At 40.7% G+C, this 23,993-nt stretch overlaps 1 protein-coding gene and 1 pseudogene across 2 annotated transcripts; both read right to left on the reverse strand.

Moving 5' to 3' along the window:
- Positions 1-3,002: 3,002 nt before the first annotated feature.
- On the reverse strand, positions 3,003-7,160 carry LOC145798782 (protein MID1-COMPLEMENTING ACTIVITY 1-like; annotated as a pseudogene). The gene is made up of 6 exons (XR_014340399.1): positions 6,956-7,160; positions 5,507-5,942; positions 5,211-5,296; positions 4,825-4,896; positions 3,875-3,981; positions 3,003-3,265 (listed from the first exon to the last, which is right to left on the reverse strand). The product of XR_014340399.1 is annotated as a protein MID1-COMPLEMENTING ACTIVITY 1-like (transcript).
- A 4,226-nt stretch (positions 7,161-11,386) lies between these two features.
- On the reverse strand, positions 11,387-22,714 carry LOC145798781 (uncharacterized). Its single transcript, XM_082887736.1, has 2 exons — positions 22,569-22,714; positions 11,387-12,547 (listed from the first exon to the last, which is right to left on the reverse strand). The coding sequence occupies exons 1-2, from the start codon at positions 22,606-22,608 to the stop codon at positions 11,514-11,516; spliced, it is 1,074 nt and encodes a 357-aa protein (XP_082743862.1). The 5' UTR covers positions 22,609-22,714; the 3' UTR covers positions 11,387-11,513.
- Positions 22,715-23,993: the final 1,279 nt, after the last annotated feature.

The following is a 23,993-nucleotide window of genomic DNA, read 5'->3' on the forward strand; positions in this document are numbered from 1 at the left end:
TAGAAAAATAAAAGTCCAACTAATAATCAAATATATATTGTTTCACCACCAAAATATATATATATATATATATTTAAGGTTTTAAAAATGAAAATTTAAGGACAAAATTACTTTTTAGGGGCTAAATAATTCTGTTACGAAAAGTGTTATTATATTTTTAGTAACAAAAATTGGACATTAGTAATAAATTATTATCTTTTTGAGACCAAATTTTTTGTCTCAAAAATAAATCATTTTGAGACCAAATTATTGTTCCTAAAAGTCTATTTATTAGTGACATTTTCAAAATTTTGTCGCTAAAAGCCTTATTTTTGACTTTTCGAGACGATCTTTTAGCGACTATCCTCATGATGATGGAAATTGATCCCTAAATACCTTTTGCAACAAAATTTTCACTTTTACAGTCCAAAATATTTGATCTCTAAAACTCTTATATGTTGTAGTGTTTTCACCTAAATAATCCAAGATTGTTTATCTCAAGAGTACCAGTCTATTACATTATAATCCTAGAAAATCTAGAAATCCCTTAGTTATTGATTTGTGATTATGTATCAATTTTAAGTAGTAAATATAAATCACAATCAAACAATCAAGATAAATCGACACAACGATTTTAACATAGAAAAACCGAAATTGGAGCGCCTCCAATTGTGATAAAAAACCACGGGCCAAAGCCACAAAACCTTCCACTAAGAAGACAAAAGGAATTACACAAGTACATTCTCAATTACCTAGCGAATCCACGCCCGAATTGAATCGACCCCTGTATGCCTCTTCCGCCACGGTCTTCACCTCGGAACTGTCTTGCCCAACGTTGAATCCACAACGCTGATGTCGAATCACGACAATGAGCCACTCCGGAATCCACCAAAGCTTCAGGCCCGAATTCCTCAGAATTCACCAAAGAAGAACACTCTCTTTCGTATAGAATAAACGAACAATCCTTTGATGTATACTTCTTAAACCATGAGTTGAATACTCAATCAAACATCAAAGAAAACTAGCAAAATAGCTACAGATATAAACCCTAATATCCAAGAAGAAGATCTAGAAGCCGTAATCCTAAAAAACTGATTGAAACACATATTTATAGAAAACAGGGACGCGATCTCCGCTTGAGAGCAAGAATGGCCGCTAGAGTGTAGGAAGTTCTGCTCAAACGCAAAAACACAACTTCCATTACTTTTGCAGACAGTTCAAACTCTTGGAACCAAAGATTCTCCGCTCGAGCGCACAAATGGCCGCTCGAGCGGACAAGCAACTTCGACTGCATAGTCAGCGAAGTGGCAAACATGAAAGAATTATTTTCTGAAACTTCTCTACAAAGCACAATTCAAATTGGATTCACGTCTAAAAACTCATAGCCTAACTAAAATAAAAGTTGAACAAAATCACAACTGAAAGGAGTTTTGTCAAACAAGATTGCCAAGAATAAAAACCTATCAAATACATCTTCTCTATGTATTTATATTGTGTATCACTCTACCTTCGTGTGTCATTGTGAAATGAAATTTACTTTTATGTATAATATTAATCATAAAAAATAAAAAATTCCAATTAAACATGCATGTGCTCCATTTTTTCACTCAAAAAAAAATCGCAACATTAATTCTAGATACCTATGAAAAAGAATAATGTATATATAACATACTTTTATAGGGTAAAATCACTTTAAATGAATTTGCAACTGTTTTTATACATTTCAAATCACAGAATTTGTAACCCATCTTTGCTTTAGTCCAAGTTGCTAAAAGTCCTACGCTGTCTAAACCAACACGTTATGAGAATGAATAAAAACACAGTATAACAATGATACTGTTGGCGCAGTATCACTAGCAATAATAAAACTATATAATTTGTAGGGTCAATCCTATTTTGAGGTACAAGTGCCTTGTCATATATATATGAAAAATAGAAAATAAAAAAAATGATTAAATAGTAATACCAATGACATATTATTGAAGATTTTTTGCAAAACAATATTTGATTGGGAGTGACTGTGCCAAATGAAGGTAAGTTGTCGTTATGTTATCTCACCATCACTCAAAATTCCACACATTTTGATTTTTCAAATCAGATTGTATAACTACAAGTGCGTAGACTTTTCATCTTGTTTTTTCATTTTTTTATTATGAAAAATAGATATACAGATATGCAGTGATAGAGTCAGGAAACTAAATCAGAAAAGATACTTATTAATTGCAACTTCAAATATATATTTTTTTTTTCCATAACCAACAATAGGAAGATAATAATATTTTTTGAGTTAATATTAAGTACAAAAATTTTAAAAATTATTACAAAAAAATTTCACATAAAATTTTACAATTGATTTTGAGTAAAATAAAAAAGAAAGTATTACGTGTAATTAGTACATCATGGATAATGTAAAAAAAAGTCATATATACAAGTCTCAAAATAAATTATACATTACTAAAAGCTAGGCCTTCTGCGACGGTCTCAAACGTCGCAAAAGATCCACATACCGTCTCAAAAGACTTTTTGCAATGGAGTAGCGATGGGAAATGGAGGGAGTGGCGGAACGGGACGTGACAAAAAATATTTGCGACGATTACAAACTGTCGCTTTCTTGTAGCGACGGTAATCAATAGTTTTTGCAACGGTTTAACCTGACACAAAAAAAAAGAAAAAAAAACTTCACTTTTAGTGACGATGTTGGTTGCCATCGCCAAAACTTTTTTAGCGACGGTTTTTGACGTTGCAAAAAGTATTATTAGTGACGGTCTAAAATGTCAAAAAAAAGTAAAATTAAATTAATATTGTATTTACGACAATTTAAACCGTCGCTAAAAATTTGAACTAATATGCATATGCGACAGCTTAACCCGTTGCTAATAAAATGTAAGAAAATGATGATAACATTAGCGACGGTTTATTATTGTCGCAATAAAATTATTTTCATAAAATCAATACATGTTTTATTAATTCATTCCCTGTACAAATTATTAATATTTTTTAAAATAAATACATCCACATTCACATTCACAAACTCATAACAAGAATAATATATATGTACCTTGCAACAATTGTCAACCAAATATTCTTTACAGAAATATATAAAACATCCTCTAATAATAATAATAATTTTTGATATTCAACAACTCAAATTTTTCGATCTAAAGCAAAACAAAAGTATCAACAATACAAATAAAAAAAACATATATATTATAGTTTGTTTTGATATCAATAGTAAGCTCCAATATCGATATGCGAATATATCATCACGAACTCAAAAGGGTTACATCTGCAAAAAGAAACTTGAAAAAAAAAAAAAATTCATCATTTACAACATAATTAAAGGGAACTTCTGTTTGTTTTAGGCGAGAAGGGCACAGCAACAACACATCAAATGTGAGAGAATCATCAACAAATCCTCCCTGCTGAAGAAAGACGTGACAAGTATACTATTTGTGGAAATCAGAACAACATTAAAACTAGCTGTAAGAAGTCTGGAATTCTTGAATCCTATACCTCACCACTAGTAGCTTCCTACCTTATGTACACTTGGCTTGTGTGTAAAAGACATTGAGGGCCCACATATAAATAAACTGTAACTATAATATAATACAAATGGAAAATTGACTTTGAACGATCTGAATTAGCATGATTATTTCATTGGGAAACCCAAGAAAGATCTCAAGTAAAATTAATCAAATGATCATCATGCTAGTTTTTTGGTTAAATGCACACAGCATTGATCTAAAACTGGCACTGTGAATAAAGGCAACCTTTAACTCAATCTAAATTATGACATAAGGTGCAAGAAACATGCATAGGGTAAACTTTTCTTCCTCTTTTTTTTAGTGGGTTCACATAAAGATATTATGGTGCAACAACAGTATGGAGGGGTTACCTTGATATTCAGCATCTTGCAAAGCTTCCTCCTAATGCAGCAAGTATAGCAATAACACGATAAAATCAATGAATAAGCCATTAATTCATTGCACGCTTCTGCCGAAGCTGGTGAGTAAGACAAGAAGTTTCTGTGTAAGCTTCCGTATGGTACAAAATCATGAACAAAATTTCAAAAGCATTGCAGCGTGCCAATTGAAGCTAAAAGAAGAAAAGAAGTAGTTCTTTCAGATAGAAGCATCTGTAGCCTAAAAAATTATTCTCAAAGACTAGTACACTTACATGTACAACTCCACAAACCCAATTCTGATACATCCTCCATTAAAACAATAAAAAATTTAAAAATTGCAAATAATAGACTCCAAGATACATGGGAAGAAGCAAGGAGGGTTATGTAGGGGCTATATAGGTAATCACACGTATAACATGAGAACCTTAGAGTATTTCCTTCTGCACTACATATGATGTGACTATTAGCTTCATATTTTTAGTTTACCCTCTCCAGAAGAAATTTTTTGGTTCCACCCTGCCAAGATGTGCCTCACTGCTCATGCACCATCTACCTTGCGTTGTATTCAATCAAACAAATGCAACAGGCACCTCATATTCATTAAAGTAAGATCATCACTGCAATGTTTAACTTCGGCAATATTTGAAAATGAAAATAGCATTTAACTAGTCTACAGTGTACAGCAGCTCATACATGCATTTGACACATACACACACACACACATATATATGAACACATGAAATTCACAAATCCGAAGAATACTCTTACAGTCTACACCATCAAAGTTTTGAATGAAACCAAGAAATTAACAATTCACTGCAAGAAATACATAGATATAAAAGCATATTTAGTACAAGCATGCAAATTCTAATCCCAGTTAGATGTAGTCAGAAGGTAATAAAAGTTGACAAGAAATTTTGAGCAATAAGATAACCACTCACACATGTACCTGTTGGTCACCACAGTAGCAATCTTTGAAAATGTCCCACAAGGGCAGAAGAAAGTTTTAATACCTGCCAGGTACAGACAAACTGCTTAGAATACATTAAGGGACATAAAGACCAACACCTCAGTAACTTGAAAAAGGACAATCATGTGCATCAAACATTTGGCACAATTATAGCAAAAAAAAAAGCTGCACTTGAAAGGCAATAAGGAAACAGCTCATAGGTGCTACTTATTGAATAGCTCCTAGAAAGGGGAGAAGAACAATAAGTACACGAGGAAGAAAAACAAACCTTGTATAAAAAAATTAAAAACTGAAAAAAACAAATAAACACAATTCCCCTTTACGTAGTAGAATATTAAGCATTGTGATAGAACATACACAAAAGAGGTTCGGAAGAACAGCCAAGTAAATCTGAACGCCATTCGCCATCCCAATGTGAAACTGACGAAACTGAAGATGTATTTCTGCACAGAATTTACACAGAAATATCCCATATCATGCAACTGAGCCACAAATTTGAGCAGGCTCTAGTTAATAAGCCTTCTTGTTAATTACATAGTAGAGTCATACACTGTTTTCTGATAAGTACATATACAAGTCATTTAACACTATAGAAGGTGCATTTTCAGCAACTAGAATTTAAATTCACCATCCTATACATAAGAGAAAAAAACCTCAAAGTTGAGTGACTCGCACTTTTGTTAGCACAACTTTCATCATATGAATGTTCCTTATCATTATTAACATCAAAATAGTTCGGCTCCACCTTTTTGGAATTTTTCCTGGGCGAACTCTTCTCAAACTGAGAATTTGTAGCAACAACCTCTGTGATGTCAATCAGATGCTAAATTACTTTGCATTCGCCCACATCTAAATTGGCTTGTGAGCGTCGTAGTTCTAACTGAAGCTTCTCATTTTCTTTTTGAAGTGCCCCATTAAAAGGCAAGTTTGGGTAAGAACAAGATGGAGTTTTCTTCAAGACCATGGTGTCATTATTTGAGGGATCTGGTCTGAGGATCACATCTTGCACCTTCATGTCTTCATCATCCATTGTGTATTCACGCTGATCCATTTCAATGTACTCCAATTTTTCCAGCCAATTTGAGGGAACTGAAGATTAAAAAACTTAGAAAAGGGTTACATTGACAAATTAACATATACATCCTAAAGCAAATTACAACTAACAGTAAACAGGACATTCAGGTTCCATCAACCCAAAATAAACATGTACATTATATCCAGGTTCCATTACCCAAAATAAATAAATAAGCAAAATCCAAGTTCCACTCTGAATATTTTGGCCACCAAGTCTAGTAGAGTTGACTGTGTGTGTAACAATATATCCACGATTGAATCAACAAAATAAAAAATATAAGCCGTCTTTTTCAAGAAGTCCAAGCAACTATTAGAACCCAGAAATTGCAGTTTACAAGAACTGCCACTATGAAGAACAACAAATAATATGGTGGTCATGGAGGGGAACACATGGGAAAAGGAACAAAAAAATAGCAAATAAATGTCACTGTTGGCTAGCATGACCATATATCACAGCAAGGCTAAAGTACCAAAGCTTAACTCTTGGTTCCATCCATTTTCTCCAAAACTTGCATTGTTGCACTCGCAACGTACTATTTTTTGATCAGCAAAAAAAGAACTTTATTGATGGAATAAACAAGTACATAGTACAAAGCGAATTACATCAATAAAGAAAAAGGGAGGTGCAAAAGCAACACAATGGGCTAAATCATCCCAACGAGGTTGGCACCATCTAGCTCATCCTATCATTTGCTAGCACCCCCAGAGTTGGTGAGAGACCAACGAGAAAGAGACCACCCAACACGACAACAGATAAGACAGACAAACAGCACAAACAGCAGAGAGACCAACCAGCACAAAATCCCCAAACCAGCAACCAGAGGCACAGTCAATTCTACAGAATCTGGCTTTTCCTATTTAACATACCACTTAATCCTGAGTTCACAGACACCTGAATAAGGCAGACCAGCAAGGATATAGCCTGAGTAGAGCAGACCAACAAGGATATAGCCTGAGTAGCCTGAGCGTATCTGAGCAGCTAAGGAGCAACTAAGAAGCAAAAACAACTAAGGAGCAAAACACCCTACCAGCAGCAGTGCAAACTCTGAAGCAACAGCAACTTGAATCTAGCTTCAGCTCAACCATTGAAGGCAGACAGCAGATGACAGGGCTGGAGTCAAACAATCAAAGAAATCACTGCAAACATCCAAGACCAGCAGGGCTGGAGTCAACTCCCCTGCCTAAAATAATTGAAACCATACTGAACCAAATACATAGAGGAACCACCACAGCAACAGCATCAGGAAATGGAGTCTCCTCTATATCATTAACACAGCCTGGCAGTCACCATATCAGTTCAGCATTTCACAACTTAGCAGAACAGTCACAAAACAGATAGCCTCATGACCATATAACAGTACAGCCCACCTCTCTCTATTAGCAACACTATATACTTTATACCCTGCTACTACCCATACATACCACATAATGCAGAAACTTCATCCATTTTCATACCAGAAGATCACATAACAGACCGGATGCCATTACTAAGCATATCAACCAATCAGCAAGACATAAACACTCATGCATGCAGCTGAGTATATCAATCCAACAAACCAAGCCCTTATGGCAACCACCAAGACTTAACACATCCAGAAGGCACAGCATACAGAACTTACATCATCACTAACTCATACACCAGATCCACCACAGCATACAGATCACACAACACTAGCACACACACCAGCAACCCACAGCAACAGGCCAGAAGACCCCAGGATACAGAACAGCATACAGACCACAAGGCACAGCATACAGAAACACATCACTAACTCATACACCAGATCCACCCCAACATACAGATCACACAACACAAACACACACCAGCAACCCACAGCAGCAGAACTGCTGCTGCTACACAGTTCCACCCAAGCACACCCGAATCTGAGTGAAGTTAAAAATAAAATCATTGATTAAGAAATTAAAGTCCTTCAGATGTGGCCTCAACCACAGAGCTACCCCAGTCTTAATCAGCTCACACAATTCAGCCCTGCTTGGAGTAGATGATCTGAAGATGCATTCATTTCTAAGCTTCCATGCTAACCACAATACAGCTAAAGGGATAGCACTCCAGATTTTCCTTTCCCTCTTCTTCACCTTCCCACCTGCCCACCATAACAATAACTGATCCACAGCTCCTGGTAATGCCCCCTGGGTTCCCCACCAATTCAACATATGAGACCAGATACTCCACACAAAAGGGCAGCAGACTAAAACATGATTCACAGATTCCAAATCAATCTTACAGAACACACACAGATTACACAGATTAGACCCATTCACATTTAGGATCCCTAGTATTTGTAGAAACTCCTTTGTCTTGAATCTCTTTTTCCAAGCCATCCACCCAAATACTTGCACCCTAGGAGGAATAAACTTTAACCACACCAACTTACTAACACTGAGGGTTGGAGCAAGGTTATCAACCACAAACTTATACAATGATGCTACCGAAAACTCACCAGAATTAGAAGCTAACCAGACAGGCCTATCCACCTGATCAGGCCTTAGCACAGGACCTGCTGCTAATTGGTTAAGAAGATTCTGCAACTAAGCCTCCTCCCAATCATACAACTCTCTTCTGAAAGCTAGGTTACACACCTAATGCATCTTTCCTGTCAAAAATATCTTTCAATGTAGCACTTTTCTCTGAGGATAAACTATAAAGGCCAGGAAACTCATCTTTAAAGGAAAGGTGATTACACCATTTATCAATCCAAAAAGTAATTCTTCTTCCATCACCAACCTTCAACTGGTAATTATTTAAACAGATCTCTTGTAAGCTGGTGGACTGATCATCAATTGCTATGATTCCTTTCCATACAACTGAATAATTATTACTAGCAACAAGGGATGGCAGCCAGCTACCATCCTCCAATTTATATCTGCTGCAGATAATCTTCTTCCACAGAGCTCCAGATTCACAACCAAACCTCCACCACCATTTTAGCAAAAAGCACTTATTAACATCACGCACCTTCCTAATGCCTAGCCCTCCTTGCTCCACACTTTTACATAGTTCCTCCCAACGAACCATGTGAATCTTTCTCCTTAGAGTTGAACCACCCCACAGAAATGAAGCTTGAAGCCTCTCAAATTCTTTAGCAACCCCTTCAGGTAATCTAAACAGGGACAGATAATACACTGGTAATGAGGATATCATAGCTTTGACAAGTGTCAACCTCCCAGCAAAGGACAGCAACTTTCTTTTCCACCCAACCAGCCTACCTCTGACTTTATCCAACACAGGTTTCCATATGGATTTCTTCTTAGGATTAGCCCCAAGGGGTAGCCCAAGGTAAGTGAGTGGAAGGGATTTCATCTTACAATTCAGCACTGAAGCACAACTGAGCATTGTTTCATCTAAAACCCCCACCCCACACACAACACTTTTGTGGTAATTAATTCTTAACCCTGACATTAATTCAAAGCATCTCAGCACTCTTTTCACATGACTCACCTCTTCTACAGCTGCTTCACAGAATAAAATTGCATCATCTGCAAATTGAAGATGAGATAGGACTACCCCATTTGAGCCCACTTTCACTCTCTTGATCATACCTAAATCCTGGGCTCTGGATAATAAAATATGCAAACCTTCAGCAGCTATGTTAAACAAGAAAGGGGACAAGGGATCACCTTGCCTTAACCCCCTTTGTGGGCTAAATTCCTCAGTTGGAGACCCATTGACAAGCACAAAAACCCTAGCAGAGGTTACACACTCCTTCACCCAGCTAGACCATTTAGCACCAAACCCAAACTTAGAGATCATAAAGAACAAAAAGCCCCAATTGATGGAGTCGTATGCCTTCTCAAAAGCCAACTTTATAATTATCCCCTTCTTCTTAGTCTTTTTCCACCCCTCTACGACCTCATTAGCAATTAACACCCCATCCAAAATATTCCTTCCAGATAAAAAAGCTGACTGTGTTTCACTAATTATGTGAGGCATCACTAATTCTAACCTATGAGCCAATGGCTTCGCTATGATCATATAGATTGACCCCACCAAGCTTATGGGCCTATAGTCTGCTAGCCCTTGGGATTCTCCTTTTTGGGTACCAAGGTTATAAAGGAGCTGTTTATACCCTTTACCAGCCTTCCATTCTTATGGAATTCATTCACAAAATTAATGACTTCACTCTTCATCACATTCCAAAATTTCTGAAAACACCCCATATTAAAACCATCTGGCCCTGGTGCTTTGTTACCATCACAATCTATCACTGCAGATTTAATTTCAGCTTTTGAGAACACTGCCTCCAGCCTTTCAAAACCATAGCATCCTTGCACTGATTTGAATGAGCCTCCTAATTCAGTTCTCCCTACCCAGTCCTCAGAAAAATGAGTTTTGAAGAACTCACTCTTTTCTTCACGTGACAGGGGTCCTCATACATCACCTCCCCCTCTGTAATTGAATTGATTTCATTCCTTATTTGTCTACATTTAGTCATAACATGAAAAAATCTTATATTCTTGTCTCCCTTCAAAGCCCAATTTAATCTTGACTTTTGAAACCATAGTCTCTCCACCATCTTGCTCAACCTCCACACTTCTCCTCTAACCTCCCTTCTTGTTTTTTCAGGTTCATCAAGATCTCTATTCTCAGCAACAAGATCAAAGTTGTGCAGTTCACTCAGCTGCTTTTAGATTATTGATTACATTACCAAAGACCTCCACATTCCATTTTTTTAGGCCTGCCTTCAAAGTCTTCAATTTATTTAACAAAATAAACCCAGCCCAGCCTTCTGTTCTGGCCTCTTTCCAACTGTTTTCCCAAAAAGAGTGAAGGTTTTTGGGTAGGAACCATGCATTCTGGACCCTGAAGGGTTTAGGGCCCTAGTCCCATTCATCCTCCATTAGTAGAAAGGACTGTGATCAGACAACAACCTTGGTAGTCCCCATAATTTTAACTTGAAAGACTCTAACCATTTCGGCTCTACTAAAACTCTGTCCAATTCGACTCCACTTTTCACCTTCACATGAATTGCGCCAGGTATACTTCCTTCCTAGCAAAAGTAGATCAGATACTTCGCATTTATCAATGAACTCATTCAATTCCTTCATGCCCTTATCCCTTCTTGAACACCCTTTTCTTTCACCAATGTTTCTTATCTCATTGAAGTCCCCACCCATGCACCAAGGCTTAGGGAATTCCTCCTTCAGTTTTACTAAATACTCCCATAGATTTCCTCTTAAGCCTACATCATTAGGTGCATAGATGTTTAAAATAACACTCAAAAGAATGAAAAAATGTACCTGACAGAAGGAGAAATCTCCTGTTGCTGCAGCTTTCTGAAATTTGAAAAACATTTGGATCCCAGACACAAAGTAAACCACCAGCTGAACCTTCAGAATCCACAGCCAAAAACTCTACTTCGTCTCTCACCCACATGGATTTTATTTCTGCTTCAGAGATTTCTGATTTTTTTGTTTCTTGGAGGAGCACCATATCCACATTTCTTTCCTGAAAGAGCTTCCTAAGCTTGCCTTGCTTCCCTTTTTTCCCCAGCCCTCTGATGTTCCACGATAATATCTTCATAACAACACATTCAGACACCCCAACAACCCCCCAGCAAATATACTTCATATCCCAGCTGAAGCTCCCCTTTCAATTCTACCTTGACCCTTTACCTCGAGCTCAATTATTTTGTTTAGCACAACATCCTCATTCATATTGTACTTCACGCCCAAAATTTCCCCCATTTTCAAAGTTGCTTGGGCTTCCTCCAGTAAATGTCTCCCTTTATCAACCCCATTATTGCAAGAGGTTGATAGGGAGACTGCTGCTACTGCTGCTCTCCATACTATAGACTTTGAGGCTGCCTTACTGGTTGAAGCCCCTCTTTGGGCATACTTCCTAAGTAGACTAAGAGAGCCCTTAGTTGGATACTGGTAACAGACAGTAGGTTTAGTTCTAACCTTCTTCCCACCCTTCCTATTTTTTACAGGTTGAGATCTACGCTCCAGTTCCTGGGCTTCAGATACACTTGATTCTCTTTCACCCAGCCTAAGAGCACCACAACCTTCAATAGTGGTAGCAACCTGGCTTGTAGGCCCAGATTGGACTTGGTTCTCTTGGTTCAGCCCATGTCCTTTATATAACCTCTGATTATGGCCCCAAACCACTTCAATTTCTACCCCAGGCCTGTTGAGACTTGGCCCACTTAAGCTTCTAACAAAGCCTGGTGTGAGGACATGGTCAACAATGTTCTTACATTTGCTAGCACCTGCAGCAAAGCCATTTTTTTGGTTCCCAACACCCATCATGACCTTGCATGCCTCACCACTAGTCTCCACCCTCCCACCACCACTAGACTCTGCCACTGCTGTATCACTCTTCCCACCCCACACCTGCTCCACCTCCTCATTCATGCTCTCTCTGCGTGCCTTACAACCTATAACCACTTCATCTCTAGGGACCAGCGCATAGCCTGAGTCATCCTCCATGTCATCCTCCTCTTCCTCCTCATTGTTGCTCCTACCCAGGCCCTGTATCACCGGTTCATTTGAGCTACACTTCTCTTCCTGCATTTGAACCTTCTGGCACTTGCACACCACATTCATGGTTTTTACCATCACCAATTGTTCTTCACACACTCTTACTGGATATAGAAGACCTTTCCTATAGCGATCCCGGGTTTTTACCCTTGTTGTACAGTGATCCGGACATGTGTCCGTGAATGTTGGTATTTGTTTATTATCTTGTTTGCATCCTCTTTACTTTGTATATTGAGTTATGGGATGTGTTGGGCAGGTTTGTTTCAGGTTGGTTGTGTTTGGGAGCCTAGTGTTGCTGCCCAGATTTTTGGACCTTCGCTCGAGCGAGGAGTTGGTCGCTCGAGCGAGAGTGAGGTTCGTGTCTGGTGGGTCGAGCCAGGGTGGCTTCGCTCGAGCGAGTGTTGCGTCTGGTTCTGGACCTGAGAGTTGCCTTTCTTGGCTCGAGCGAGCTTCCTTCGCTCGAGCGGTCTGGGATTTTTCTTCGCTCGATCGAGAACTTCTTGGCTCGAGCGAGAGTTTCTGTGTCTGGTCGCTCGAGCGACAAAGTCTTCGCTCGAGCGAGCGTGTTTTATATCAGCGGACAATAGCGATTTTAAACTTCAGTTTTTCATTTCTTTTTTTGATCAAACCCTAAATCCGAGACTCTCTCTCTCTAAACTTACATTCTCTCTAAGATTTGATCTCCCTAGAGTGTGAATCTAGCCTAGATCCTTTGTTAAAAAGATAGAGGGCGTTGAGAGCTTTGTTTTAATCTGAAAAAGTTTGGATTTGGAGCACGTTGATCTTCGAGTCTTCATCTCCTTTTTGGCTTAAACTTCGAGGTAGGGATATCCTACTCCTCCCTATGGATTTTGTCTTTAAATTTTGGTATTTTGAGATGTTGGGTTGGCTTGGTAATTTTGTGAAAATTTGGGGCTTTTGTGTAATTTTACAAAAGTTGGGGTTTTATTCATAATAAACCTAGATGCATGTTTGGCATGGAGAAATGGAATTGATGTTAAATCATTGATGAAAATGGGACCTAAGGGTTGAAATGGTAATTATGGAAAATGGCCTAATTACATTGTTTGATTAATTGGGATAATTAATGGTGAGAAATGAGGAAATGAAATGTTGATTGAATATCCATTTGTGCATTTATTTTCTGTTTAGAAATAACTGCTTTGGGCTATCGGTGGAGGATAGTCGTGATTGTTGTAGACAATGCATGATGATTAGGCAAACTGAAACTAATCAATGAAATGTGTCATGGAACTTGACGGTTGATAGAATACATTAACTGTATGTATTGGGTGATTGTATATAGAACCAATGTGTTTATATACGTTATGTGTAGAGGAGGAGATAGGGGATGTACTCCGCGGTTTAGGGGAAGATAGGGGATGTACCTCTAAACCGGATAGTGTTGGGAGAAGATAGGGGATGAACTCCGTAGATACAGCTCATATGCTTGTCTAGAGAAGTGAAGATAGAGCTATTATGCTTATCTTAGTAAAGTGTGGATACAGCTTATATGCTTATCTGTGAATGTGGGATATTGCTGTTATACATATCTGTTGAGAATGTGGATATAGCTTTTATGCTTATCTGAATGTGGGATATAGTTTTTATACATATCTGTGGAAATGATGATAGAGCTAGCATGCTTATCTGTTGAAAAAGGGAAAATGAAAGGTAACTTAGACTCATAAGTTGTATGACATAAATGTGTAATTTATGTGAATGTATCTGTGTTAGCCATCTATCAATTGCTAATCTTTTAGTCATTGTTCATGGTTGGTTTAGTGTATTTCTGCTGGGCTGTGGCTCACCCTATATGGGAATATCATTTTCAGGTACAGGTAGCATGCCACCTCCAAGGACATAGCTGGGAGGCTAGAGGCGGACATACTTTTGTCGCTTAACTTTTGATGTATTACATGTAACTTCAAGCCAAGGGTGAAACGAGTTAGTACATTTTTGTTGTAACCAAGTGTTAACTTGGAAAGCTGTAAGCCCGTAGGGCATTTTGTTTTGATGGTAACATGTAATACTTATGTAATGGAACTCTAATGAATAAAAGAATGTGGTTAGTTTATATGTAAATGCATGTCTTATCTGATGGGTTTAATGTTGTTATTTTGAGGGCGTTACAACTTGGTATCAGAGCGTACCAGGTTCGAATACTTTGGGTACGTGGGAAGTGATTAGTATCACAATGGGTTTGTCTCGCTTGATAGAGACTTAGATGTAGTATCATATGCTATGTGCTTAATTGATAACATGCTTATGTGACTATGTGGGTATGGGATTTAATTTCTGGGATGTTCATTGGATCCTTGAGTTTCTGGGAGTCTTGTTGGAAAAGCACTTGATCAATGCTGTTTCTAACCGGAACTCTAGTAACGTCTCGGGACTATCATTATCCGGAAATGAAATTCGTAAGTGCTTATGTGTTTATGTGCTTATGTGGAGTGAATTACAGTTGTCCATGCATTAGGACGTGAGTGTTTAGTTTCGGCACATTTATGAATGTGCTAATGTTCTGTGTTACCTTTATTAGGATGTCAGGACGAGGAAGAGGTGCTAGGCGTGGTAGACCTGCGAGGCAGGAAGTACCGTTACCGGGTGAGATTCCGGCAGTGCAGGAGGGAGTTGGTCAGGCCAATGTGGCCGAGCCAGTGGGTCAGCAGGCTATGGGTGCCTTGGCCAGAGAGATAGCAGGAGCTTTGGGTATTCTTAGAGCTGGGAATCAGGCCGCTGAGGCAGGGCCTTCTTTCTTGAAGAGGGAGTTCTTCCGGTCTAATCCGGATGAGTTTGTCGGGGATCCGAAGGAGCCACTGAAGGCTGATGAGTGGCTAGAGCAAATGAGTAACACGTTCGAGATGCTTGGCATCGGGGACGGAGCACTGAAAGTGACCTTGGCATCCTTCCAACTGAAGGGAGATGCGGGTCAATGGTGGAAGTACGAGAAGGCTCGTGTTGGTGGGTACTTGGGAGGCGTTTATAAATGCTTTTCAGGAGAGGTTTTTGTCTGCAGCAGCTAGGGAGAAGCTAAGGGATCAGTTTAGCCGGCTTAATCAGCAGGGCTTGTCAGTGGCCGAGTTTGAGGCTACTTTTACCAGTCTGTCCAGGTTTGCACCTGAACTGGTGGCGTCTGAGGAACGCCGTTGCTATGAGTTTGAGCGGAAGTTGAGGCGGGGCCTCAAGTTGAGGGTTGGTGGGTCTTACATCCGAGAGTATAGACACCTGGTAGATGCTGCAGCTCATATGGAGCTCATGATGCAGGAGGAGGATGAGGGGCAGAGAGGCTCCAAGAGGAGCCAGGATAGTCAGGGTGATGGCAGGAGGCAGAGGGGTTCTAACCCTCAGCAGTCGCAGGGTGGTGTTGCTAGATCGACCTTCCCAGTCCCGAGTGCAGGCTCCGGGAGAGGTGGTCAGGGGGATTTCACCTGTTACAAGTGTGGCCAGTTGGGTCACAAGGTTTCTGTTTGCCCGCAGAAGGGTGGGGGTCAGAGAGCTGCTTCTTCTTCAGCTAGATCGCAGAGTCAGAGTTTGGGCAGGGGGCAGCCCTTGTCTTGTTTTCAGTGTGGACAGCCTGGGCACCTGAAGAGGTTTTGCCCGCAGTTGAGTGCCACTTCGGGAGCATCTGGTTCTAGGCAGACGCAGGGTTTTCAGCCAGCTCAGTCTGTGCAGGCCTCGAGGGCCAATCCGGGAGCTTTGTCATCCCAGTCTGTGCAGCAGTCTTTTGCTCCGAGAGGTGAGCAGGTAGACCAGGGGCCTACGGGGCGCGTGTATGCTGTTACCGCGCAGGATTTAGTACCGGCTCCATCAGTAGTGAGAGGTACTTTTCTGTTTTGCAACTCGGTTGCTAGTGTGTTGATAGACACGGGTGCATCTCATTCTTTTGTATCTGCTGCATTTGCATCGGTCTTGGAATTGGAGTTAGCACAGTTAGCATCTCCTATTTGTTTGGTATCGCCTTTGAGTGGTGAGTTGATCCTGAAACAGGGTGTTAGAGGATGTGATATAGAGGTCGCCGACTATAGGCTTCCTTTTCCGTTTGTTGTCATGCCCATGAAGGGTTTTGATGTTATTTTGGGTATGGACTGGCTATCGTCATACCGGGCTGTTATTGATTGCTACCGCCAGAGGGTCACGTTATGTACCTTGAGCGGGGGAGTGGTTCCATTTCTTGGGAGACCGGGTTGGTAGTGTTTTGCCACCGGGGTATGATTCGCGAGGGCGAAGTGAGCTTAGTAGTCTACTTGCTAGCTTTGAGAGTGGTGAGAGTGGTGAGACCCAGGTTATATTGCCGAGGGTGGTTTGTGAGTATTCGGATGTCTTTCCCGAAGATCTTGTTAGTTTGCCACCTCACCGAAAGATAGAGTTCTCTATTGATTTAGTGCCCGGCACGGCGCCGATTTCTATGGCACCTTACCGTTTTGCTCCAGCAGAGTTGGTTGAGTTGAAAGTTCAGCTCCAGGAATTGCTAGATAAGGGTTTTGTTCGCCCTAGTGTTTCACCGTGGGGAGCACCGGCCCTCTTTGTTAAAAAGAAAGATGGTGCCTTGAGATTGTGTATTGACTACCGGAAGTTGAATCGGGCTACAGTTAAGAATAAGTATCCTATGCCCCGTATAGATGATTTGTTTGACCAGTTGAAGGGTTCCCGTTGTTTCTCTAAGATAGACTTGAGATCGGGTTACCACCAGTTGAGGGTCAGGGAAGAGGATATTCCGAAGACGGCATTCCGTACGCGGTATGGCCATTATGAGTTTCTGGTGATGCGATTCGGGCTTACCAATGCACCGGCAGTCTTTATGGACTTGATGAACCGGGTTTTCCGAGAGTTCTTAGACCGATTTGTGGTCGTCTTTGTGGACGACATCCTTATCTATTCGCCTTCAGAGGAGGAGCACGAGGCACACTTGAGAGTGGTGCTTGAGTTGCTTAGAGCCCATAGGCTGTATGCCAAGTTTGGGAAGTGTGAGTTCTGGCTGAGGGAAGTCAAATTCTTAGGCCACGTGGTATCCGGGGAAGGGGTGTCTGTTGATACATCCAAGGTTGAGACAGTGCAAGATTGGGCACAGCCTAAGAGTGTGTTTGAGATCCGCAGTTTTCTGGGATTAGCTGGGTATTATCGTCGGTTTGTGAAAGATTTCTCCAGGTTAGCGTCACCGTTGACTAGACTGACTCGGAAGGGAGTCAAGTTTGTGTGGAGTGAGACTTGTGAAAAGTCATTCCAAGATCTGAAAGTTAGATTGACCACCGCTCCGGTGTTGATTATTCCGGAGAGAGGGTTGGGTTATGCGGTTTATTGTGATGCCTCACGAGAGGGTTTGGGTTGTGTGTTGATGCAAGAGGGGAAAGTGGTAGCTTATGGCTCACGTCAGTTGAAAATACACGAGAAGAATTACCCCACACACGACCTAGAGTTAGCAGCAGTGATCTTTGCCTTGAAAATCTGGAGGCACTACCTTTATGGTGAGAGGTTCGAGGTATTCTCGGATCATAAGAGTTTGAAGTATCTGTTTACACAGAGAGACTTGAATTTGAGGCAGAGGAGGTGGATGGAGTTCATCGAGGATTATGATTTTGAGTTGCACTATCATCCGGGAAAGGCCAATGTTGTGGCCGATGCCCTTAATAGGAAATCCATTAGTGATGTAGCTTGTATAGCCATCCGAGAATGGGAGATGTTGGGAGCACTTGGCGAGTTTGATTTGCTACTGGGCGAATCTGTTGAGGCTGCGGCCTTGTTTTCTGTTGTTGCGCAGCCTACACTTGTGATTAGAGTGTTAGAGGCACAGAGAGGTGACCTTGAGGTAGAATCCCTCCAAGAGAAGATCTCCAGTGGGAAAGTTGAGAAGGGTTTGACGGTGTATCCCGACCTGAGTGTGAGATACCGAGACCGTTTGTTTGTACCGGAGTCTTGCCGAGAGGAAGTACTCCGAGAGTTTCACCATTCGCGCCTTGCGGTGTATCCGGGAGGTACTAAGATGTATCAGGATTTGGGTTGCCAGTTTTGGTGGCGGGGTATGAAGAGAGATGTGACTGTTTTCGTATCGAAGTGCCTTACTTGCCAGCAAGTGAAGGCCGAGCATCAGAGGCCAGCGGGTTTGTTGCAACCCTTGCCTGTTGCCGAGTGGAAGTGGGAGCATGTCACTATGGACTTCGTTGTAGGTCTTCCGAGGACTCAGCGGGGTAGTGATGCTATTTGGGTGGTTGTAGACCGGTTGACTAAGTCGGCGCACTTCATTCCTATGCGCGTGAGAGATTCGGTAGATCATCTTGCCGATTTGTATATTCGGGACGTAGTGAGATTGCACGGGGTCCCAGTGATGATCGTCTCAGATAGATATCCTCGTTTTACTGCTAGGTTGTGGCAAAGTTTGCAGAGTGCTTTGGGCACTAAGTTGACCTTTAGTACGGCTTATCATCCTCAGACTGACGGGCAGTCCGAGCGTACTATCCAGATCCTCGAGGATATGCTTCGGGGTTGTGTCCTGGACTTTAGCGGGACGTGGGAGAGGCACTTGCCTTTGGTAGAGTTTGCTTACAACAACAGTTTTCAGTCTAGCATCGGTATGGCACCGTTTGAGGCCTTGTATGGCCGACCATGTAGGTCTCCAGTTTGTTGGGCCGAGGTGGGTGATGCACCTTTGTTGGGTCCGGAGTTGGTTAGGGAGACGACGGAGAAAGTTGAGCTTATCCGTAGGAGGCTTGTTACAGCCCAGAGTCGACAAAAGAGTTATGCCGACCGTAGGAGGAGGCCTTTGGCGTTTGAGGTAGGTGATCATATCTTTCTGAAGATATCACATAGGCGAGGTTTGATGAGGTTTGGAAAGAGTGGGAAGTTATCCCCTCGGTTTATTGGTCCTTTTGAGATCCTTGAGAGGATTGGTGAGGTTGCTTATCGATTAGCCTTACCACCGCAGTTGTCCGGAGTGCATGACGTGTTTCATGTGAGTATGCTTCGGAAGTATGAGCCAGATCCATCACATGTGTTGGATTGGACTGATTTAGAGGTAGATGAGGATGCCTCGTATGAGGAGAGACCGGTTCGGGTCTTGGATAGGCGGGATCAGGTCCTGCGTGGCAAGACCATTCCTTTGGTGAAAGTCTTGTGGAAACATCACGGAGTGGAGGAAGCCACTTGGGAACGTGAGTTGGGAGTCCGTGAGAAATATCCGGACTTGTTTGTTGATGTGTGATCTTGTATTTAAATTTTACATTTTGTTGAACTTAAGAGCTTTTATATATGTCTTAAGTTGTGAAACATTGAAAATGTTTTGGTTATTGGAAGTATGTTTTGGAACTTGCCTCATATGGAAGTTGAATGTGACACTATATGTGTTGAATATATTGTTGAAATTGGAAAAATAGTGCATAATGTTGATGCATGTTGAAAATACATATGTTGTTTACATAATGTGAAATGCCTCTTGTTAAAGGGATGGGATGACCGGTAATGGGTCGAATTGTTGAATGTTAATGTAACATTGTTTAAAATGGAGGAAAACTTGTTTTGAAAACTTGTGCTTAATTTCGGGGACGAAATTCTTTAAGGGGGGGAGGTTATAGCGATCCCGGGTTTTTACCCTTGTTGTACAGTGATCCGGACATGTGTCCGTGGATGTTGGTATTTGTTTATTATCTTGTTTGCATCCTCTTTACTTTGTATATTGAGTTATGGGATGTGTTGGGCAGGTTTGTTTCAGGTTGGTTGTGTTTGGGAGCCTAGTGTTGCTGCCCAGATTTTTGGACCTTCGCTCGAGCGAGGAGTTAGTCGCTCGAGCGAGAGTGAGGTTCGTGTCTGGTGGGTCGAGCCAGGGTGGCTTCACTCGAGCGAGTGTTGCGTCTGGTTCTGGACCTGAGAGTTGCCTTTCTTGGCTCGAGCGAGCTTCCTTCGCTCGAGCGGTCTGGGATTTTTCTTCGCTCGATCGAGAACTTCTTGGCTCGAGCGAGAGTTTCTGTGTCTGGTCGCTCGAGCGATAAAGTCCTCGCTCGAGCGAGCGTGTTTTATATCAGCGGACAGTAGCGATTTTAAACTTCAGTTTTTCATTTCTTTTTTTGATCAAACCCTAAATCCGAGACTCTCTCTCTCTAAACTTACATTCTCTCTAAGATTTGATCTCCCTAGAGTGTGAATCTAGCCTAGATCCTTTGTTAAAAAGATAGAGGGCGTTGAGAGCTTTGTTTTAATCTGAAAAAGTTTGGATTTGGAGCACGTTGATCTTCGAGTCTTCATCTCCTTTTTGGCTTAAACTTCGAGGTAGGGATATCCTACTCCTCCCTATGGATTTTGTCTTTAAATTTTGGTATTTTGAGATGTTGGGTTGGCTTGGTAATTTTGTGAAAATTTGGGGCTTTTGTGTAATTTTACAAAAGTTGGGGTTTTATTCATAATAAACCTAGATGCATGTTTGGCATGGAGAAATGGAATTGATGTTAAATCATTGATGAAAATGGGACCTAAGGGTTGAAATGGTAATTATGGAAAATGGCCTAATTACATTGTTTGATTAATTGGGATAATTAATTGTGAGAAATGAGGAAATGAAATGTTGATTGAATATCCATTTGTGCATTTATTTTCTGTTTAGAAATAACTGCTTTGGGCTATCGGTGGAGGATAGTCGTGATTGTTGTAGACAATGCATGATGATTAGGCAAACTGAAACTAATCAATGAAATGTGTCATGGAACTTGACGGTTGATAGAATACATTAACTGTATGTATTGGGTGATTGTATATAGAACCAATGTGTTTATATACGTTATGTGTAGAGGAGGAGATAGGGGATGTACTCCGCGGTTTAGGGGAAGATAGGGGATGTACCTCTAAACCGGATAGTGTTGGGAGAAGATAGGGGATGAACTCCGTAGATACAGTTCATATGCTTGTCTAGAGAAGTGAAGATAGAGCTATTATGCTTATCTTAGTAAAGTGTGGATACAGCTTATATTAGGGGTGCAACTCGGGCGGGTTCGGTCGGGTTGGGGGTCTGCCCAAGCCCGACCCGAATTGTATTTGGCACTGCCCAAGCCCGCCCAAGCCCGACCATGAACCCGAACATTGTTGCCCAAGCCCGGCCCAAGCTTTGTATTTTGAACTCGGGTTGCCCGAATTGCCCGAATTGCCCGAGTTCAGAAACTTGTAGGTAGATCTAAGGGTAGACATAAAAGATACTAATCTAATAGTAGAAAACTAACCAAAAAAAAATAAAAAATAAAAATTAAGACTAACTCTTTTACTTAATTTATATATATTACATAATTTATTAAATTATATATATATTATATATTATATATTATATAATTTATATAATATATTAAATTGAATTCGGGTTCGGGTTGCTCGGGTTGGCCATTGGTTCTGCCCAAGCCCGGCCCGAATTGCAATTCGGGCATCAAAAATCTGCCCAAGCCCGTCCAGATTACAAGATATAGTTGCCCAAGCCCTAAAAAAACTCGGGCTGGGCTCGGGTTGCTCGGGTTGAGCCCGCCCGAGTTGCACCCCTAGCTTATATGCTTATCTGTGAATGTGGGATATTGTTGTTATACATATCTGTTGAGAATGTGGATATAGCTTTTATGCTTATCTGAATGTGGGATATAGTTTTTATACATATCTGTGGAAATGATGATAGAGCTAGTATGCTTATCTGTTGAAAAAGGGAAAATGAAAGGTAACTTAGACTCATAAGTTGTATGACATAAATGTGTAATTTATGTGAATGTATCTGTGTTAGCCATCTATCAATTGCTAATCTTTTAGTCATTGTTCATGGTTGGTTTAGTGTATTTCTGCTGGGCTGTGGCTCACCCTATATGGGAATATCATTTTCAGGTACAGGTAGCATGCCACCTCCAAGGACATAGCTGGGAGGCTAGAGGCGGACATACTTTTGTCGCTTAACTTTTGATGTATTACATGTAATTTCAAGCCAAGGGCTTAATGTGTAAACGAGTTAGTACACTTTTGTTGTAACCAAGTGTTAACTTGGAAAGCTGTAAGCCCGTAGGGCATTTTGTTTTGATGGTAACATGTAATACTTATGTAATGGAACTCTAATGAATAAAAGAATGTGGTTAGTTTATATGTAAATGCATGTCTTATCTGATGGGTTTAATGTTGTTATTTTGAGGGCGTTACATTTCCACTCCAATTTAATAACCTTATTGATTGGTTCCATGCATTTGGTGGAGATCTTAAGCTTGGCACACACAAAGGACTTAGGGTGGTCACTATCACCATCAAAGCATAGAAAATTTCCCCACAGCTCACCAATTTTCCTCAGATTTGTACTATTCCATAAGTTTAATGGAATACCATAGTAGCTGATTCACACACACCTTTCTTGTTCCAGAACCAGTCCATCTTTTCCTTCTAAAATAGCCTCGCACCACTCCAAAATCAACTCCTTAATAGGCTATATTTTTAATACCTTCTCCTCCTTTGTCTTAAATGTTATCACCACATCACGGCCTCCACTCTCTCGGATCAGAACATCTTCCATACCTATTCCTTCAAGTTCCTTCTTCAGATTGACATTTGCATGCTCATTCTTCAAGCGAACCACTACACTTTCGTATAGCCACCCATTCCCTATTTCCTCAGCCTTCAAAGTAAGGCTGTCTTTCTGAGCATTACTTTGTCCTACCACTGCTTCTACATATGACTTTTGGCCTGTAGATACTCCTACCCTGCTTCTTCCTTCCTTTTGGTAGCCATCGTATCTTGTTGCTTGAAGACGCAATGGGCCTGTTACACCTTGTCCCTCTACCGTTTCCTTGCCAAAAGCTGCATGCTTCACCTCTATTGCCGTACCATCCACCCATAATCCATTTGCTTTTTGAACAGCTACTGTTGCAGCTACAGAGCAATCAAACCTTACAAACCCAAATCTTGTGTTAGTGAGCTTCCTTCTCTTTTGCGGAATAAAAACATCCTTCACCACCCCAAACTTAGAGAAGATGTTATACAACCCCTTTGGATTCACTGATCTTGGTATATTATCCGCAAATACAGTGAAGAAGCTTGTTCGTCCCTCAATCACTCCTCTTCTTTGTCCTCTTCGATGTCCTCCCCTTTGCCTCACAACAGGAATCCACCCCCCTTGCTTATCTCCTTCCATAATCAAGAGAGCCTCTACCTAGGACCTGTATCTATGACTCTTAGTTGTCAACAAGAAAAGGAAAATAGCAAGAAAGGCTCTATCAAGAGCCCCTTCTCAACACCTCTTGTGTTTCCAAAACTTCACTCCATCCCCTTTAGATGTTATTAAAAAAAATTTACAATCCACTCGCAACGTACTATATTACTGGATTAAGAAAAATAGAGAAGTGGGATGACAAAATGTATGTACGACGGTGTAACAAGGAATCACAAAACAATTCAAAGATGGCATACAAATAGAGCTGTTGATCAAAAAATTATGATAAGAAAAATTTATCTTGGGAATCACATTACCAGAAAATCCCTTAAAAAATATTGGCGACAGTAAATGACGACTGGGCAAAGACTACAATAAGAATCATGTGTGTCCATGCATACTGGCCAAACTAGTACTTGTACATC

The sequence above is a fragment of the Camellia sinensis genome, chromosome 9 (genome assembly GCF_055761805.1).
Source record: "Camellia sinensis isolate YWXY chromosome 9, ASM5576180v1, whole genome shotgun sequence".
NCBI classification, from domain to species: Eukaryota; Viridiplantae; Streptophyta; class Magnoliopsida; order Ericales; family Theaceae; genus Camellia; species Camellia sinensis.

Coding starts and splice junctions, on each gene's coding strand:
- LOC145798781 (XM_082887736.1), bottom strand. CDS start 22,608: ATGGAACCAATCAATAAGGTTATTAAATTGGAGTGGAAAT. Junction 12,548..22,568: donor TATTAAATTGGAGTGGAAAT/GTAACGCCCTCA, acceptor GCTATAGGAAAG/GTCTTCTATATCCAGTAAGA.